We start from the raw sequence: 13,600 nt of genomic DNA on the forward strand, positions 1-13,600 counted from the left end.
TGTTTCAATGGCCCCAAGCCTGCTGGCAGAAGTGGGTCTTCAGAGCTTTATGGGAGGCAGGGAGAGTGCGGGAAGTACGGATCTCAGGGGGAGCTCATTCCATACTGCTGGGGTGGCCACAGAGAAGGCTCTGCCCCTAGGCCCCACCAGGTGACTTTGTCTGGCTGATGGAACCTGGAGGAGACCCACTCTGTGGAACCTGACTGGCCGCTAGGATGTATGAGGCAGAAGACGGTCCCATAAGTAATCTGGTCCCATGCCATGTAGGGCTTTATAGGTCATAACCAACACTTTGAATTGTGTTTGGAGATTAATCGGCAACCAGGGCAGCACGTGGAGTGCTGTAGAGGCATGGGCATGTCTCAGAAGGCCCATGATTGCTCACGCGGCTGTGTTCTGTACTACCTGAAGTCTCTGAACACTATTTAAAGGCAGCTCCATGTAGAAAGCATTGCAGTAGTTGAGCCTTAAGGTGATAAGGGCATGAGTGACTGTGAGCAGAGACTCCCTGTCCAGGTAGAGTTGCAATTGGCGCACCAGGTGAACCTAGGCAAACACCCCTCTCGCCACAGCTGAAAGATGTTGTTATAAGGTCAGCAGTCGGTTGAGGAGGATGCCCAAGTTGCAGACCCCCTCTGAGGGGGATCAAAAATCCCCCCCGGAGTGATGGACAGACAGATGGCATTGTCCTTTGGAGGCAAAACCCACAGTCACTTTATCTTGTCGGGGTTGAGTCTAAGCCTGTTAACACCCATCCAAACCTTAACTGCCTCCAGAAACTAGCACATTACAGTGGTACTTCGAGATACGAGTTTAATTCGTTCCGGACCTGGGCTCTTAAGTCGAGCAGCTCTTATCTCGAACGACTTTTCCCCATAGGAATTAATGTAAATAATTTTAATTGGTTCCAGCCCTCAAAAAACTCACAAAGTTAGTCTAAATTATGCAGAAAGACATGTTTTTAATGAACAAATGTACATGTACATATAAATGAATAATGAAGTTTCTTTCACTTAACTTGTAAACTTTCTTAAACTTTTAAATTTACATATGTTCAACTTCTCTGCCACCCAATCCTGTAGGACAGAGGTCCCCAACCCTTTTTGCACCAGGGACCGGCTTTAAGCGATCAAGAGAGGAATGGGTGAATGAATGGACGGAGGGTGGGAAGGAAGGAAGGAAGGAGGGAAGGGACAGGAACAGAGGAAGGAAGCAAGGAAACTTATGAAAGGGGAGAGTAAGAGAGGAATGAGTGAAGGGAGGGAGGGAGGGAGGGAGGGAAGAAGGTGGGAAGGAGAAAGAAAAGAAGAAATAGAGGAAGGGAAGGTAAAAGAGAGAAAGAAAAAGAAAGAAAGAAAGAAAGAAAGGGGGAAGGGACAGGAACAGAGGAAGGAAGCAACAGGAAGGAAACTTATGAAAGGGGAGAGTAAGAGAGGAATGAGTGAAGGGAGGGAAGAAGGTGGGAAGGAGAAAGAAAAGAAGAAATAGAGGAAGGGAAGGTAAAAGAGAGAAAGAAAAAGCAAGAAAGAAAGAAAGAAAGAAAGAAAGAAAGAAAGAAAGGGGGAAGGGACAGGAACAGAGGAAGGAAGCAAGGAAACTTATGAAAGGGGAGAGTAAGAGAGGAATGAGTGAAGGGAGGGAGTGAAGAAGGTGGGAAGGAGAAATAAAAGAAGAAATAGAGGAAGGGAAGGTAAAAGAGAGAAAGAAAAAGAGCAAGAAAGAAAGAAAGAAAGGGGGAAGGGACAGGAACAGAGGAAGGAAGCAAGGAAACTTATGAAAGGGGAGAGTAAGAGAGGAATGAGTGAAGGGAGGGAGTGAAGAAGGTGGGAAGGAGAAAGAAAAGAAGAAATAGAGGAAGGGAAGGTAAAAGAGAGAAAGAAAAAGCAAGAAAGAAAGAAAGAAAGAAAGAAAGGGGGAAGGGACAGGAACAGAGGAAGGAAGCAAGGAAACTTATGAAAGGGGAGAGTAAGAGAGGAATGAGTGAAGGGAGGGAAGAAGGTGGGAAGGAGAAAGAAAAGAAGAAATAGAGGAAGGGAAGGTAAAAGAGAGAAAGAAAAAGAGCAAGAAAGAAAGAAAGAAAGAAAGAAAGGCAACTTCAAAGAAAGACTCACTGAGCATCTCTCACTCTCTCTCTCTTTCTATCCCTCTCTTTCTCTCTCTCCCCCCTCTCTCTTTCTCTTTCTCTCCCCCTCCTAGACTCCCGGATCGCTCGCTTCTCCGGAAAAGCATTGCGCCTTTTCACTAACCTTCCCTGTGTTTCGGAAGCCTCCGAACGCCGTGCGGTTTCAGCTTTCCAATCCTTCACGTTACTTCGCCGCTAAATCGTGTGGGAGCAATCATGCTTTGGGGTTTTGGCTGGGGGGGGGAGAAGTAGCACCTTCCTATCTCCCTCCCCCCCAGCCAAACCCCCAAAGCATGATTGCTGCCACATGATTTAGCCAGGACAGGAGCGAAGTAACGTGGACGATTGGGGAGCTTCCAATCCTTCACGTTACTTCGCCGCTAACCCCTGAGGCGCGGAAGTTCGCCTTTGGCGTTTGGCTTCAGAAGCGGCGTGGCTGTTTTAAAACATCGCTGACAGCCTGGGGGGCTTTGCAGAACCCCCCCCGGCCGGCAGCGACGTTTTAAAACAGCCACGCCGCTTCTGAAGCCAAACGCCAAAGGCGAACTTCCGCGCCTGAGGAGTTAGCTCGCAAACGGCGTGTCTGTTTTAAAAGATCGCTGCTGCTCTGGGGGGGGTTTCCAGCTACCCCTGAGCCCGGGTTGGGGGCTCGGGGGTAGCTGGAAAACCCCCCCAGAGCAGCAGCGATCTTTTAAAACAGGCGCGCAGCTTCTCCGCTGACTCCTAAAGCGGGGAAGTTCGCCAGGAGTCAGCGTAGAAGCTGCGCGTCTGTTTTAAAAGATCGCTGCTGCTCTGGGGGGGGTTTCCAGCTACCCCCAAGCCCGGGTTGGGGACTCGGGGGTAGCTGGAAACCCCCCCCAGAGCAGCAGCGATCTTTTAAAACAGGCACGCAGCTTCTCCGCTGACTCCTAAAGCGGGGAAGTTCGCTAGGAGTCAGCGGAGAAGCTGCGCATCTGTTTTAAAAGATCGCTGCTGCTCTGGGGGGGGTTTCCAGCTACCCCCGAGCCCCCAACCCGGGCTCGGGGGTAGCTGGAAAGCTCCCCCAGAGCAGCAGCGATCTTTTAAAACAGGCGCGCAGCTTCTCCGCTGACTCCTAAAGCGGGGAAGTTCGCCAGGAGTCAGCGGAGAAGCTGCGCGCCTGTTTTAAAAGATCGCTGCTGGTCTGGGGGGGCTTTCCAGCTACCCCCGAGCCCGGGTTGGGGGCTGGAAAGCCCCCCCCAGACCGGCTGCGATCTTTTAAAACAGGCGCGCCGCGCCGCGCCCCTCTCGCAGCCCTGTCAGTTCCGAGCTGCGAGAGGGGCGCGGCGCGCTTTCCCGAAAGGGACGGAGAAAGCCCTCGCAGCGAAAGCGCTCCCAGCCAGGGAGAGCGTTCAGATCCCCCCATCCCCAGCAGAGAGCGTTCAGATCCCCCCATCCCCAGCAGAAGCCAAGGACCCGCAGAGTGGGGCGGCAGGGGAGGCGACCGCCTCTGCACTCACCAAGTGCCGGCATACGAGCTGAGAAGAGCCGGGCTGGTTTGCTTTCCTTTCTTTCCGCGCTGATGCAGAGCAAAGCGTCACGCCCCCCTGACGCTTTTGGCGGCAAAAGAGCCCAGCGTCGCTTCGGAAGCCGCCGAAAGCATCAGGGGGGCGTGACGCTTTGCTCTGCATCAGCGTGGGAAGGAAGGAAAGCAAACCAGCCCGGCTCTTCTCAGCTCGTATCCCGGATTTGAGCTCGGGAGACGAACAAAAATGTCTCTCCCCTCCCAGCTCTTATCTCGAGTAGCTCGTAAGTAGAGCTGCTCGTATGTTGAGGTTCCACTGTACTTCCATTGCTTCACTGAGTGGGCACAGGGTAGAAATTTATATTATTATTATTATTATTATTATTATTATTATTATTATTATTATTATTATCATTATCATTATCATTATCATTATCATTATCATTATCATTATCATTATCATTATCATTATCATTATCATTATCATTATCATTATCATTATCATTATCATTATCATTATCATTATCATTATTATTATTATTATTATTATTATTATTATTATTATTAATTAGATTTGTATGCCGCCCCACTCTGCAGACTCGGGGCGGCTCACAACAGTGATAAAAACAATATATAATGACAGATCTAATAATTAGAATCTAAAATAACAATTGTACATTTAAAAATCTAAAAGCAAGGAACCCCAATATAAAAACCATACATACAGTATAACTGAGTATCATCAGCATACTGATGGTAACTCACCCCATGCCTCTCACCCAGCAGTTTCATGTAGATATTGAACAGCAGGGGAGAGAGGCCCAACCCCTGAGGAACCCCACAAAGGAGGGATCTAGGAATCAATCTCTGACCCCCTGCTAACACCAACTGTGACTGACCAGAGAGGTAGGAGATGAATCACCATAAAATGGTACCTCCCACTCCTAACCCCTCCAACCGGTGCAGAAGGATACAATGGTTGACGGTATCAAAAGGTGCTGAGAGGTCAAGAAGCATCAGGATAGAGGATTAACCCCTATCCCAGGCTCGCCAGAGATCATCTGTCAGCACGCTCAAAGCAGTTTCCATGCTGCAGCGGGGCCATAACCTAGTCTGCTGAGAGCCCAGATAATTGGCTTCATCCAAGGATGGTTGGAACTGGAGTGACACTACCTTCTCAACAACCCTCCCCATAAAGGGAAAGTTGGAGATATGATAATATTGTTTAGAACAGCTGGGTCCAGGGAATGGTTCTTGAGTAGGGGGCACACAATTGCCTCCTCCTCAAGAAGCCTTTGTGGCTCGAATCATAAATCCATACAATTGCGAGTTCCATTTCAATGCCCAGGTTTGAATTCTTTATTATATTTAGGCCAAGTTCATAGACAACTATATTTTTATCTGCAAATGTTTATTCCTTTTTCTCACTTAGTAAATCCATTTGCCCCTGGCTGGGAGGTTAGTTGCCGTCAAATTACCACTGACTGTGAAGACATTACCAACAGCCATGTACATAAGGTTAGAATTTTTTTTTCCAGACTTTTTCAAACCAACATGTTTCTGGATACTCAAAGTACCAAATAGTTTTAAAGGGTCAAATTGCAGATTATAAGAACCTCTCGCAGGGTCCTGAGATCTCCTGCAGATTTAACTATTTAACTTTAGCAGCAAAATGCAGAATTCAAAGGGGGCAGGGATAGGGTATCAAAGACCTTTGAAACCTCAATAGTTAAAATAGATAAATATCCAACTCTTAGTAATTAAAAAGAGAAAAAAGATTGGAGACTTCCAGGTCAGCACGGTGGTGCAGAGGAGGAGAACGGGGCTCTGTTCTCACTGTCCAATTTTCTACATCTGAAGGCTGATAGAAGCAAAGCGAAGCCCTGGAGGGGTGGGAATCATAGAGGGGATACCTCAGGGCCAACAGGGAGAAGAGCAGCTCCCATTGTAACTCCTCAATTCTGGCATAGAAGAAACTGGCTGTCATGGCCAGGTCCAGAGGCATGGCAGCCCGATTCATGAATGAAAAATAACTGTGAAACAGTGATGAGAATCAGTGGAGAGTGAGAATGAACGATTATTTATTTATTTTATTTATTTTGCCCAATACACAATGAGAGATTTAGTGGGTATATATATATATCTATATACACATAATAAAATACATGATGAAGGTTATAGAGGAGATACTCATAGTAAAATATATCTAAGAAAGAATAGAAAAGAAGGTATAGTAATAGAACATATCAATGAAAGAATAGAAGAAGAGATATAGGAATAGAAGAAAGATATAGGAGATATAGGAGAGCAATAGGACAGGGGACGGAAGGCACTCTAGTGCACTTGTACTCGCCCCTTACTGACCTCTTAGGAATCTGGATAGGTCAACCGTAGATAATCTAAGGGTAAAGTGTTGGGGGTTTGGGGGTGACACTATGGAGTCCGGTAATGAGTTCCATGCTTCGACAACTTGGTTACTGAAATCATATTTTTTACAGTCAAGTTTGGAGTGGTTAATATTAAGTTTAAATCTGTTGTGTGCTCTTGTGTTGTTGCGGTTGAAGCTGAAGTAGTCGCCGACAGGCAGGATGTTGCAGCATATGATCTTGTGGGCAATACTTAGATCTTGCTTAAGGCATCTTAGTTCTAGGCTTTCTAGGCCCAGGATTGAAAATCTAGTCTCGTAGGGTATTCTATTTTGAGTGGAGGAATGAAGGGCTCTTCTGGTGAAGTATCTTTGGACATTTTCAAGGGTGTTAATGTCTGAGATGCGATATGGATTCCAAACAGATGAGCTGTATTCGAGGATGGGTCTGGCAAAAGTTTTGTAAGCTCTTGTAAGCAGTGTGAGATTTCCAGAGCAGAAGCTACGTAGGATTAGGTTTACAACTCTTGAAGCCTTCTTGGCTATGTTGTTGCAGTGGGCTTTGGCACTTAAATCTTTTGTTATTACTATACCAAGGTCTTTAACCAAGGTCTTTAACCGAGTGGGGGTTATCTGTGATAATTTGATTATTCAGTTCGTATTTGGCGTTCAGATTCTTCTTCCCAATGTGTAGGACAGAGCATTTGCTAGTTGAAATTTGGAGTTGCCATGTGTTAGACCACTCAGAAACAGAATTCAGGTCCTTTTGGAGAGTAGTTGTGTTATCGGTGATGTTGAAGAGTTTTACATCATCGGCGAAGAGGACACAGTTGCTTGTGATGTAATCGCAAAGGTCATTGATGTAGAGAATGAAGAGCGTTGGTCCCAGTACACTACCTTGGGGAACACTGCTTTTAACTGGGACGGAGGTGGATATGGTGCTTCCTAATTTGACCACTTGTTGTCTGTTTGACCACTTGTTGTCTGATTAACCAGATTGCAATTTTAAACTGGCAAAACTGAATGCTGAGAGGCTAGTGAGACTCTAAATCTGAGAAAAGTGGCAATTTAGCGATGTGAGCGAGAGATGGTAAAGGAGTCAGCAATCATAGAGAAAGGAGGAGAACATGAATGGCAGCTATTTCAGGGAATTTGACATCAGATCCGATAATCGAAAGTGAACTTGTTGATACTTAGTTTGGTAATTTTGCCTGTGGGTGTGAACAGATCTGGAAAAGGTATTTGCGGAGAACAGACTGGTCCAAGTTTGGCAGTAAAGACTAAAGTGATAGTGACAGTGACAGTGCAAAATGAATGGAAGCAGACACCTTGGATTTTGGATGATGGACTTTGGATTTTGAACATGGAGATTTCACAGAGGCAAGGGTGAGAAGCAGGAGTAAAGAATTTTGTCCTTCTCTAGAGGACAAAAGAGGACAAAAAATAGAAATGAAACTGGAACTATTTCTTCTTGGTATATTAGAGGTGAAAATGGACAGGAAAACTCAATACTTAATAATGCATATACTGACAGCTGCTAGAATTACACTAGCATAAAATTGGAAACAGGCTAAATACCTGCCAGATACCTGCCAGATGCAATGATCATTAGTAAAATACTGGAATGCGCTGAGATGGATAAGATGGCAATGGAACTGAAGGAGAGAGATGAATTAGAGTATTATCAGGTCTGGAGTAGATGGTAGACCTGATTAGAAAATAGAAAGATGAATATGAAATATGAATTGGATAATAATATATGAATACCTCTGTGTATGTGTGTAAGAAATAATGTAATTTGTAATTGATTACAATGAGTTAATAACATAGTAGAATGAATTAAAATGTATGTGTGTAAGTAGTGATGCAATTTATAATTGATTACAATGATATACCCTGTTTCCCCGAAAATAAGACGTAACCCAAAAGTAAGGCATGTCAGAGGTTTTGCAGAATTTGCTAATATAAGGCACCCCCCGAAAATAAGGTGTAGTCAAGTTTACATACGGTACGGTGGGAAAACATATGGTATCATTCAAAGCTGTTCATAGCGTACCGTAATAATGTGGCGTCCCCTGCTGGCCCCTTCCATCGCTTTGTACCGTCTTACCGCCATTACAGTCTCCACTACAGTGCGTAGACTGTAGTTCCTCTGGTGGCCGGAAGCTGCAATAGCGGGAGTATACTGTTGTACTATATAAGTGCCATCGTTTGTGTGTGTGGGTGCCATACTGACAGGTACCGTACCGTAATCAGTGTACTGTACGGTACACTTTCTTTGGGGTGTCAGCTTTTCAGCCTGTGAATTTGTCTTATTTGAGAAATATAAGGCACCCCCAAAAAATAAGACATAGCACAACTTTTGGAGCAAAAATTAATGTAAGACAGTGTCTTATTTTCGGGAAACACGGTAGTATATCATAATATACTAGAATGTATATTATGTATTAATGTATATTTTACATAATGTATATTATGTATTAATAATATAGTAGAATGTAAATAATAAGAATTTAGACTATGGATACTAGTGATACCTGTACAAAGTCGCTGTAGTCAAGAAAACTGTTTGCCTTATGTGTTTTTGTGTTTTGTAATAATGAAAATGTTCAATAAAAATTATGTGCCTGGCAGGATTCCCCCATAAACAGAGAGAAAAAAAAACAGACAGGATTGACCTAAAAACATATACATTCTTATGGGATTTATTTTATCCATTTGGATTCTTGGGAGAGTATTTCTGGTGTATCCTTACAACTAGAGTCCGTTACAGTTTGGTACCCAATAAATTTAAATAAATAATCAGTTGCGAATGGACTGGATAAGAAACGGACTTTCGTCCTGGAAATCTGGGAAGGGTGGGATTGGCCTCATGAGCTCTCTAGTTTAATTTACTGTGGATATTGCTTATCTGGACTTCAGCAAAGCCTTTGATACGGTTCCACATAAAGAGCTGATAGATAAATTAGTGAAGATTGGACTTAATCCCTGGATAGTTCAGTGGATTTGCAGCTGGCTGAAGCATAGACATCAGAGAGTTATTGTTAATGGCAAGTATTCTGAATAGAGACAGGTTTACAAGCGGTGTGCCACAAGGGTCTGTTCTGGGTCCTATTCTTTTTAATATGTTTGTGAGTGACATAGGGGAAGGTTTGGTAGGGAAGGTTTGCCTATTTACCGCTGACTCTCAAGTGTGCAATAGGGTTGGTATTCCTGGAGACGTCTGTAATATGGCAAATGATTTAGCTTTACTAGATAAGTGGTCAAAGCAATGGAAACTGCAGTTTAATGTTTCCAAATGTAAAATAATGCACTTGGGAAAAAGGAATCCTCAATCTGAGTATTGTATTGGCAGTTCTGTGTTAGCAAAAACTTCAGAAGAGAAGGATTTAGGGGTAGTGATTTCTGACGTCTCAAAATGGGAGAACAGTGCAATCAGGCAATAGGGAAAGCAAGTAGAATGCTTGGCTGCATAGCTAGAGGTATAACAAGAAGGAAGATGGAGATTGTGATCCCACTGTATAAAGCGCTGGTGAGACCACAATTGGAATACTGTGTTCAGTTCTGGAGACCTCACCTATAAAAAGATATTGATAAAATTGAACAGATCCAAAGACTGGCTACAGAAAGATGGAAGGTCTTAAGCATAAAGCGTATCAGGAAAGACTTAATGAACTCAATCTGTATAGTCTGGAGGACAGAAGGAAACAAGGGGACATGATTGAAACATTTAAATATGTTAAAGGGTTAAATAAGGTTCAGGAGGGAAGTGTTTTTAATAGGAAAGTGAACACAAGAACAAGGGGACACAATCTGAAGTTAGTCGGGGGAAAGATCAGGAGCAATATGAGAAAATATTATTTTACTCAAAGATTAGTAGATGCTTGGAGCAAACTTCCAGCAAACGTGGTTGGTAAATCCACAGTAACTGAATTTAAACATGCCTGGGATAAACATATATCCATCCTAAGATAAAATACAGGAAATAGTATAAGGGCAGACTAGATGGACCATGAGGTCTTTTTCTGTGGTCAGTCTTCTATGTTTCTATGTTTCTAATTTACCTACAAAGAGGCCTAGAAGTTCCCCAGGCAACTTACCCTTTGATTGGTCTTGCATTGCGTGCTCAATGTTTTATGTCACTGGGTATCAAAGGTTTATTCCTATGATTTCATTTATTAATGTTCTTGTTTTGATGTTTTAGGCTCGAGAGCTCATTGAAAAGTTTTTCCATGAACAATGGTACATCTTGAAACATGAGTTTGTGAACATCCCTGCAATCCATTACATAGATCACAGTTTCCAAGTCACTCGGCTAGACAGCTGTCGTCCAGGGTTTGGGAAAAATGACGTCATCCACAATGATTGTGCAAATTGCTGTGGTATTTATTTTATCCCCCCTACTTATTTTCTCAAGGACTCTGCTTTTGATTAATCCTCACAATCTACTTACCATTTGTGATTAGTCATAGTTTGCATTGGAGTGGTTAACTCCTCTTAGTTTGTTGTTTAAATCAAGCAAGGGCTTTCATTTATTTTGGCAAAAACCCTTTTAGGGAAAAAATATTTTTACTGAATTTGATTTAGGGTTTGATTTTAAGTTTACTGCCACGTGCTAAAAAAGTCTATATAGCTGCCCAGTGTAATGTTCCAAGAGGAATTATATTAAATTGCTACAAATGGTTTTCAAATACTATTCTGGGTTATGAAAGGTTCTCTGGAATTTTACTCAGTTTCATCACTAAGAAGATTATTCCACTGTACCAACATCCTTTTAAATCTAGGCTTTATATCCTATCCCCCCCCCAAACTATCACCCTTGTGTCAATCAATCTGCTTATTTCCATTTGAACACAGCTTCTCTTTGTGGAGTGTGACTCTCTACGCATGAATTTAGAAGTTCTGACCTCCTGGAGCCCTATCAGAATCTTACTATCTAGCCTAGTTAATCTTTATCTTCCTTTGTGAGCCAGCTCATTGTGTGTTTTAGCTTTTCTATTTTCCTGCCAATATCAGCTACCTCCTCCTAGTAGTTTCCCAGCTTCCGTGTCCTGTACATGTCCTTTGAAAGCTTTCCATATATCTCAGATGGCTTCCTGGGCTCTTCTCCCACCCTTTTATTTCCTGATTGGACTTGTGTGCAATTGAACTTCCAGTATTGTGAGGAGGAGGAGGAGCTCAATTATAGCATCAGACATTTTGGGTATCATTGTTTTGTCAAGTTCCAACCTTTAATGTTCCTCTTGATTGAAGGATTCTCTTTGTTCTCTCATCTTTACTTTATTTATTTGTTTGTTTGTTTGTCTGTTTATTTATTTATTTGTTTGTTTGTTTGTTTGTTTATTGGATTTGTATGCCGCCCCTCTCCGGAGACTCGGGGCGGCTAACAGCAACAATAAAACAGTGTACAATAGTAATCTAATACTAAAAACGATTAAAAACCCATTCATATAAAAACCAAACATATATACATACATACCATGCATAGAATTTATTTTATTTTATTTTATTTATTTATTATTTGGATTTGTATGCCGCCCCTCTCCGAAAACTCGTAAAGGCCTAGGAGGAATTGTAAAGGCCTAGGGGGAAAGAGGATTTCAATTCCCCCATGCCTGATGGCAAAGGTGGGTTTTAAGTAGCTTACGAAAAGCAAGGAGGGTGGGGGCAATTCTAATCTCTGGGGGGAGTTGGTTCCAGAGGGCCGGGGCCGCCACAGTGAAGGCTCTTCCCCTGGGTCCCGCCAAGCGACATTGTTTAATTGACGGGACCCGGAGAAGATCCACTCTGTGGGACCTAACTGGTCGCTGGGATTCGTGCAGCAGAAGGCGGTCCCTGAGATAATCTGGTCCACTTTAGTAGCCGTTATCTTCACATATGCATTTTTGCCTTATCTGCAGCCTTTATTTTAATCAAATAGGACATAAAACTGCTGAGAGCCACAGAAACGGTGGCTTCACATTATTATGTCACTAACATATAAAATATCTTAATTCTAAATTATGTAAATAAAATTATAGTGTTACTAAGAAGACAGGAAAGTTCATTTGGTGTAGGCATTCAGGCATCAGGCTAGAAAGCAGGAGACTGAGTTCTAGTCCTACTATAGACAAAAAAACATCTAGGTTTTTTTAGACATAACAGTGACTTTTGGACAATCACTTCCTCAGCCCTAGGAGGAAGGAAGCAATGGTAAACTACTTCTAAAAACTTTCCCAAGGAAGCCATAGAGATTTGTCCCAGCAGTCATCAAGTGTCAACAATGAAATAAAGATTTTTTTAAAAGCCCCCCCCCCCCAATCCCAAACATTTATTCTGTACTTCTTGTCTCATCTTTACCATTCAGTCCTGTCACCCAGCAAAAAAACTCCCCTCCCCCAAGGTCAGATTGATTCACAATTTTGCATAATTTTATTTCCAGCTCATCCCTGTTTTTTCAGTCATCATCCTCTTTTACAGCTTTCTACTTTCATATTCACTCACAAAGACCTAGATCACACCGGTTCATACCTTCTGTTATACTTTTCACCCCTTTCACTCAAAATTAAATCTTTACCTTTACTCCCCTGCGTGCATTGATAACTCTACTCCACAAGATCGCATCACCTCCATTCATATCTATTGCATCTTTCTCATCTCTTCAAGTTTCACCGAGACACAATATTATCTTTCCCGTGTTATTTATTTATATTCGTATTATTAATTCATTTTATATAATTCAAACTCATGCATATTTCATCTTATATGTCCCATGAGGTTCAAGTATTTAAGAAATGTCAACAATGAGCTGATGTCTTCCTTTGTCTAACTGACAGACTGTTTATTTATTTTGTTTGCAGTTGCCTGTGACCCTGGAAGCTACAGCCCAAACAATGACATAACCTGCCAGATTTGTACAAGCATACGAATTAAACGCTATGGAGCAAAATCTTGCTAAATAAAATCAAAATAGGAAAAGGAGAATTGCTGCAAAGCATCTTGTTATCTCAACCATTTACATCTGTGTTAGGTTTAGATGTTATGCTACATCCAAGATTCCAATTGAAAAACAGTAGTTGTGCATTTAGTAGTAGAATTATGTAGTAGAATTTACATCCCATATTATTGCCAACGGATAACAGTATGAAAAATGCCAAATTTCATAATATATAAACAACATAAATTATATCAGTTGCCATGATCACTGAACAAGAAGTGAAATGTAGTTGTCTTTCATAGCTAACAGCTAATTAGTCATGCACTAATTGAACTCTGATCTAGTTCTCTATGCACTATTCAGTAATTCCATTGTCTTAAGCAAGTCTCTGAATATTATCAAATTTGCACAGGCACAATTTTTGAACGATCTGCAAAATAACCCCAAGAAAGCAAAAAAATGGAATAATCAGTTCGAATGCATCCTCTAGAAAGTGAAAAGCAAATCAAGGTTATGGTATGGTAACTAAGAGAAAGGCTTATTTAGCAGGAATTCAGAAAATAGGCAGAAAAGTCTCACATCTATGAAGAGTTAGCCTGTGTTGGAAAGAGCAAAGGCAATATAGAAGATGCTAAGATTAGAAATATTGTAAACAAACAACAGGTAAAGGAAGAAATAAAGAGGAAACAGAGAATTTTTCTTTTTCTGTCCTTT

The 13,600-nt window shown here is 42.2% G+C and overlaps 1 protein-coding gene across 1 annotated transcript in view; it reads left to right on the forward strand.

Moving 5' to 3' along the window:
• Positions 1 to 12,930, forward strand: part of LOC139155465 (zona pellucida-binding protein 2-like) — a 28,847-nt gene extending 15,917 nt beyond the window's left edge. Inside the window, exons 6-8 of the mRNA XM_070730604.1 lie at positions 5,038 to 5,123; positions 10,175 to 10,352; positions 12,810 to 12,930. Coding sequence (XP_070586705.1) covers positions 5,038 to 5,123; positions 10,175 to 10,352; positions 12,810 to 12,907 — 362 coding nt within the window. The 3' untranslated portion in view covers positions 12,908 to 12,930. The remainder of the gene's footprint in view (positions 1 to 5,037; positions 5,124 to 10,174; positions 10,353 to 12,809) is intronic.
• Positions 12,931 to 13,600: the final 670 nt, after the last annotated feature.

This window comes from Erythrolamprus reginae, unplaced genomic scaffold (genome assembly GCF_031021105.1).
Source record: "Erythrolamprus reginae isolate rEryReg1 unplaced genomic scaffold, rEryReg1.hap1 H_2, whole genome shotgun sequence".
Classification (NCBI taxonomy): Eukaryota; Metazoa; Chordata; class Lepidosauria; order Squamata; family Dipsadidae; genus Erythrolamprus; species Erythrolamprus reginae.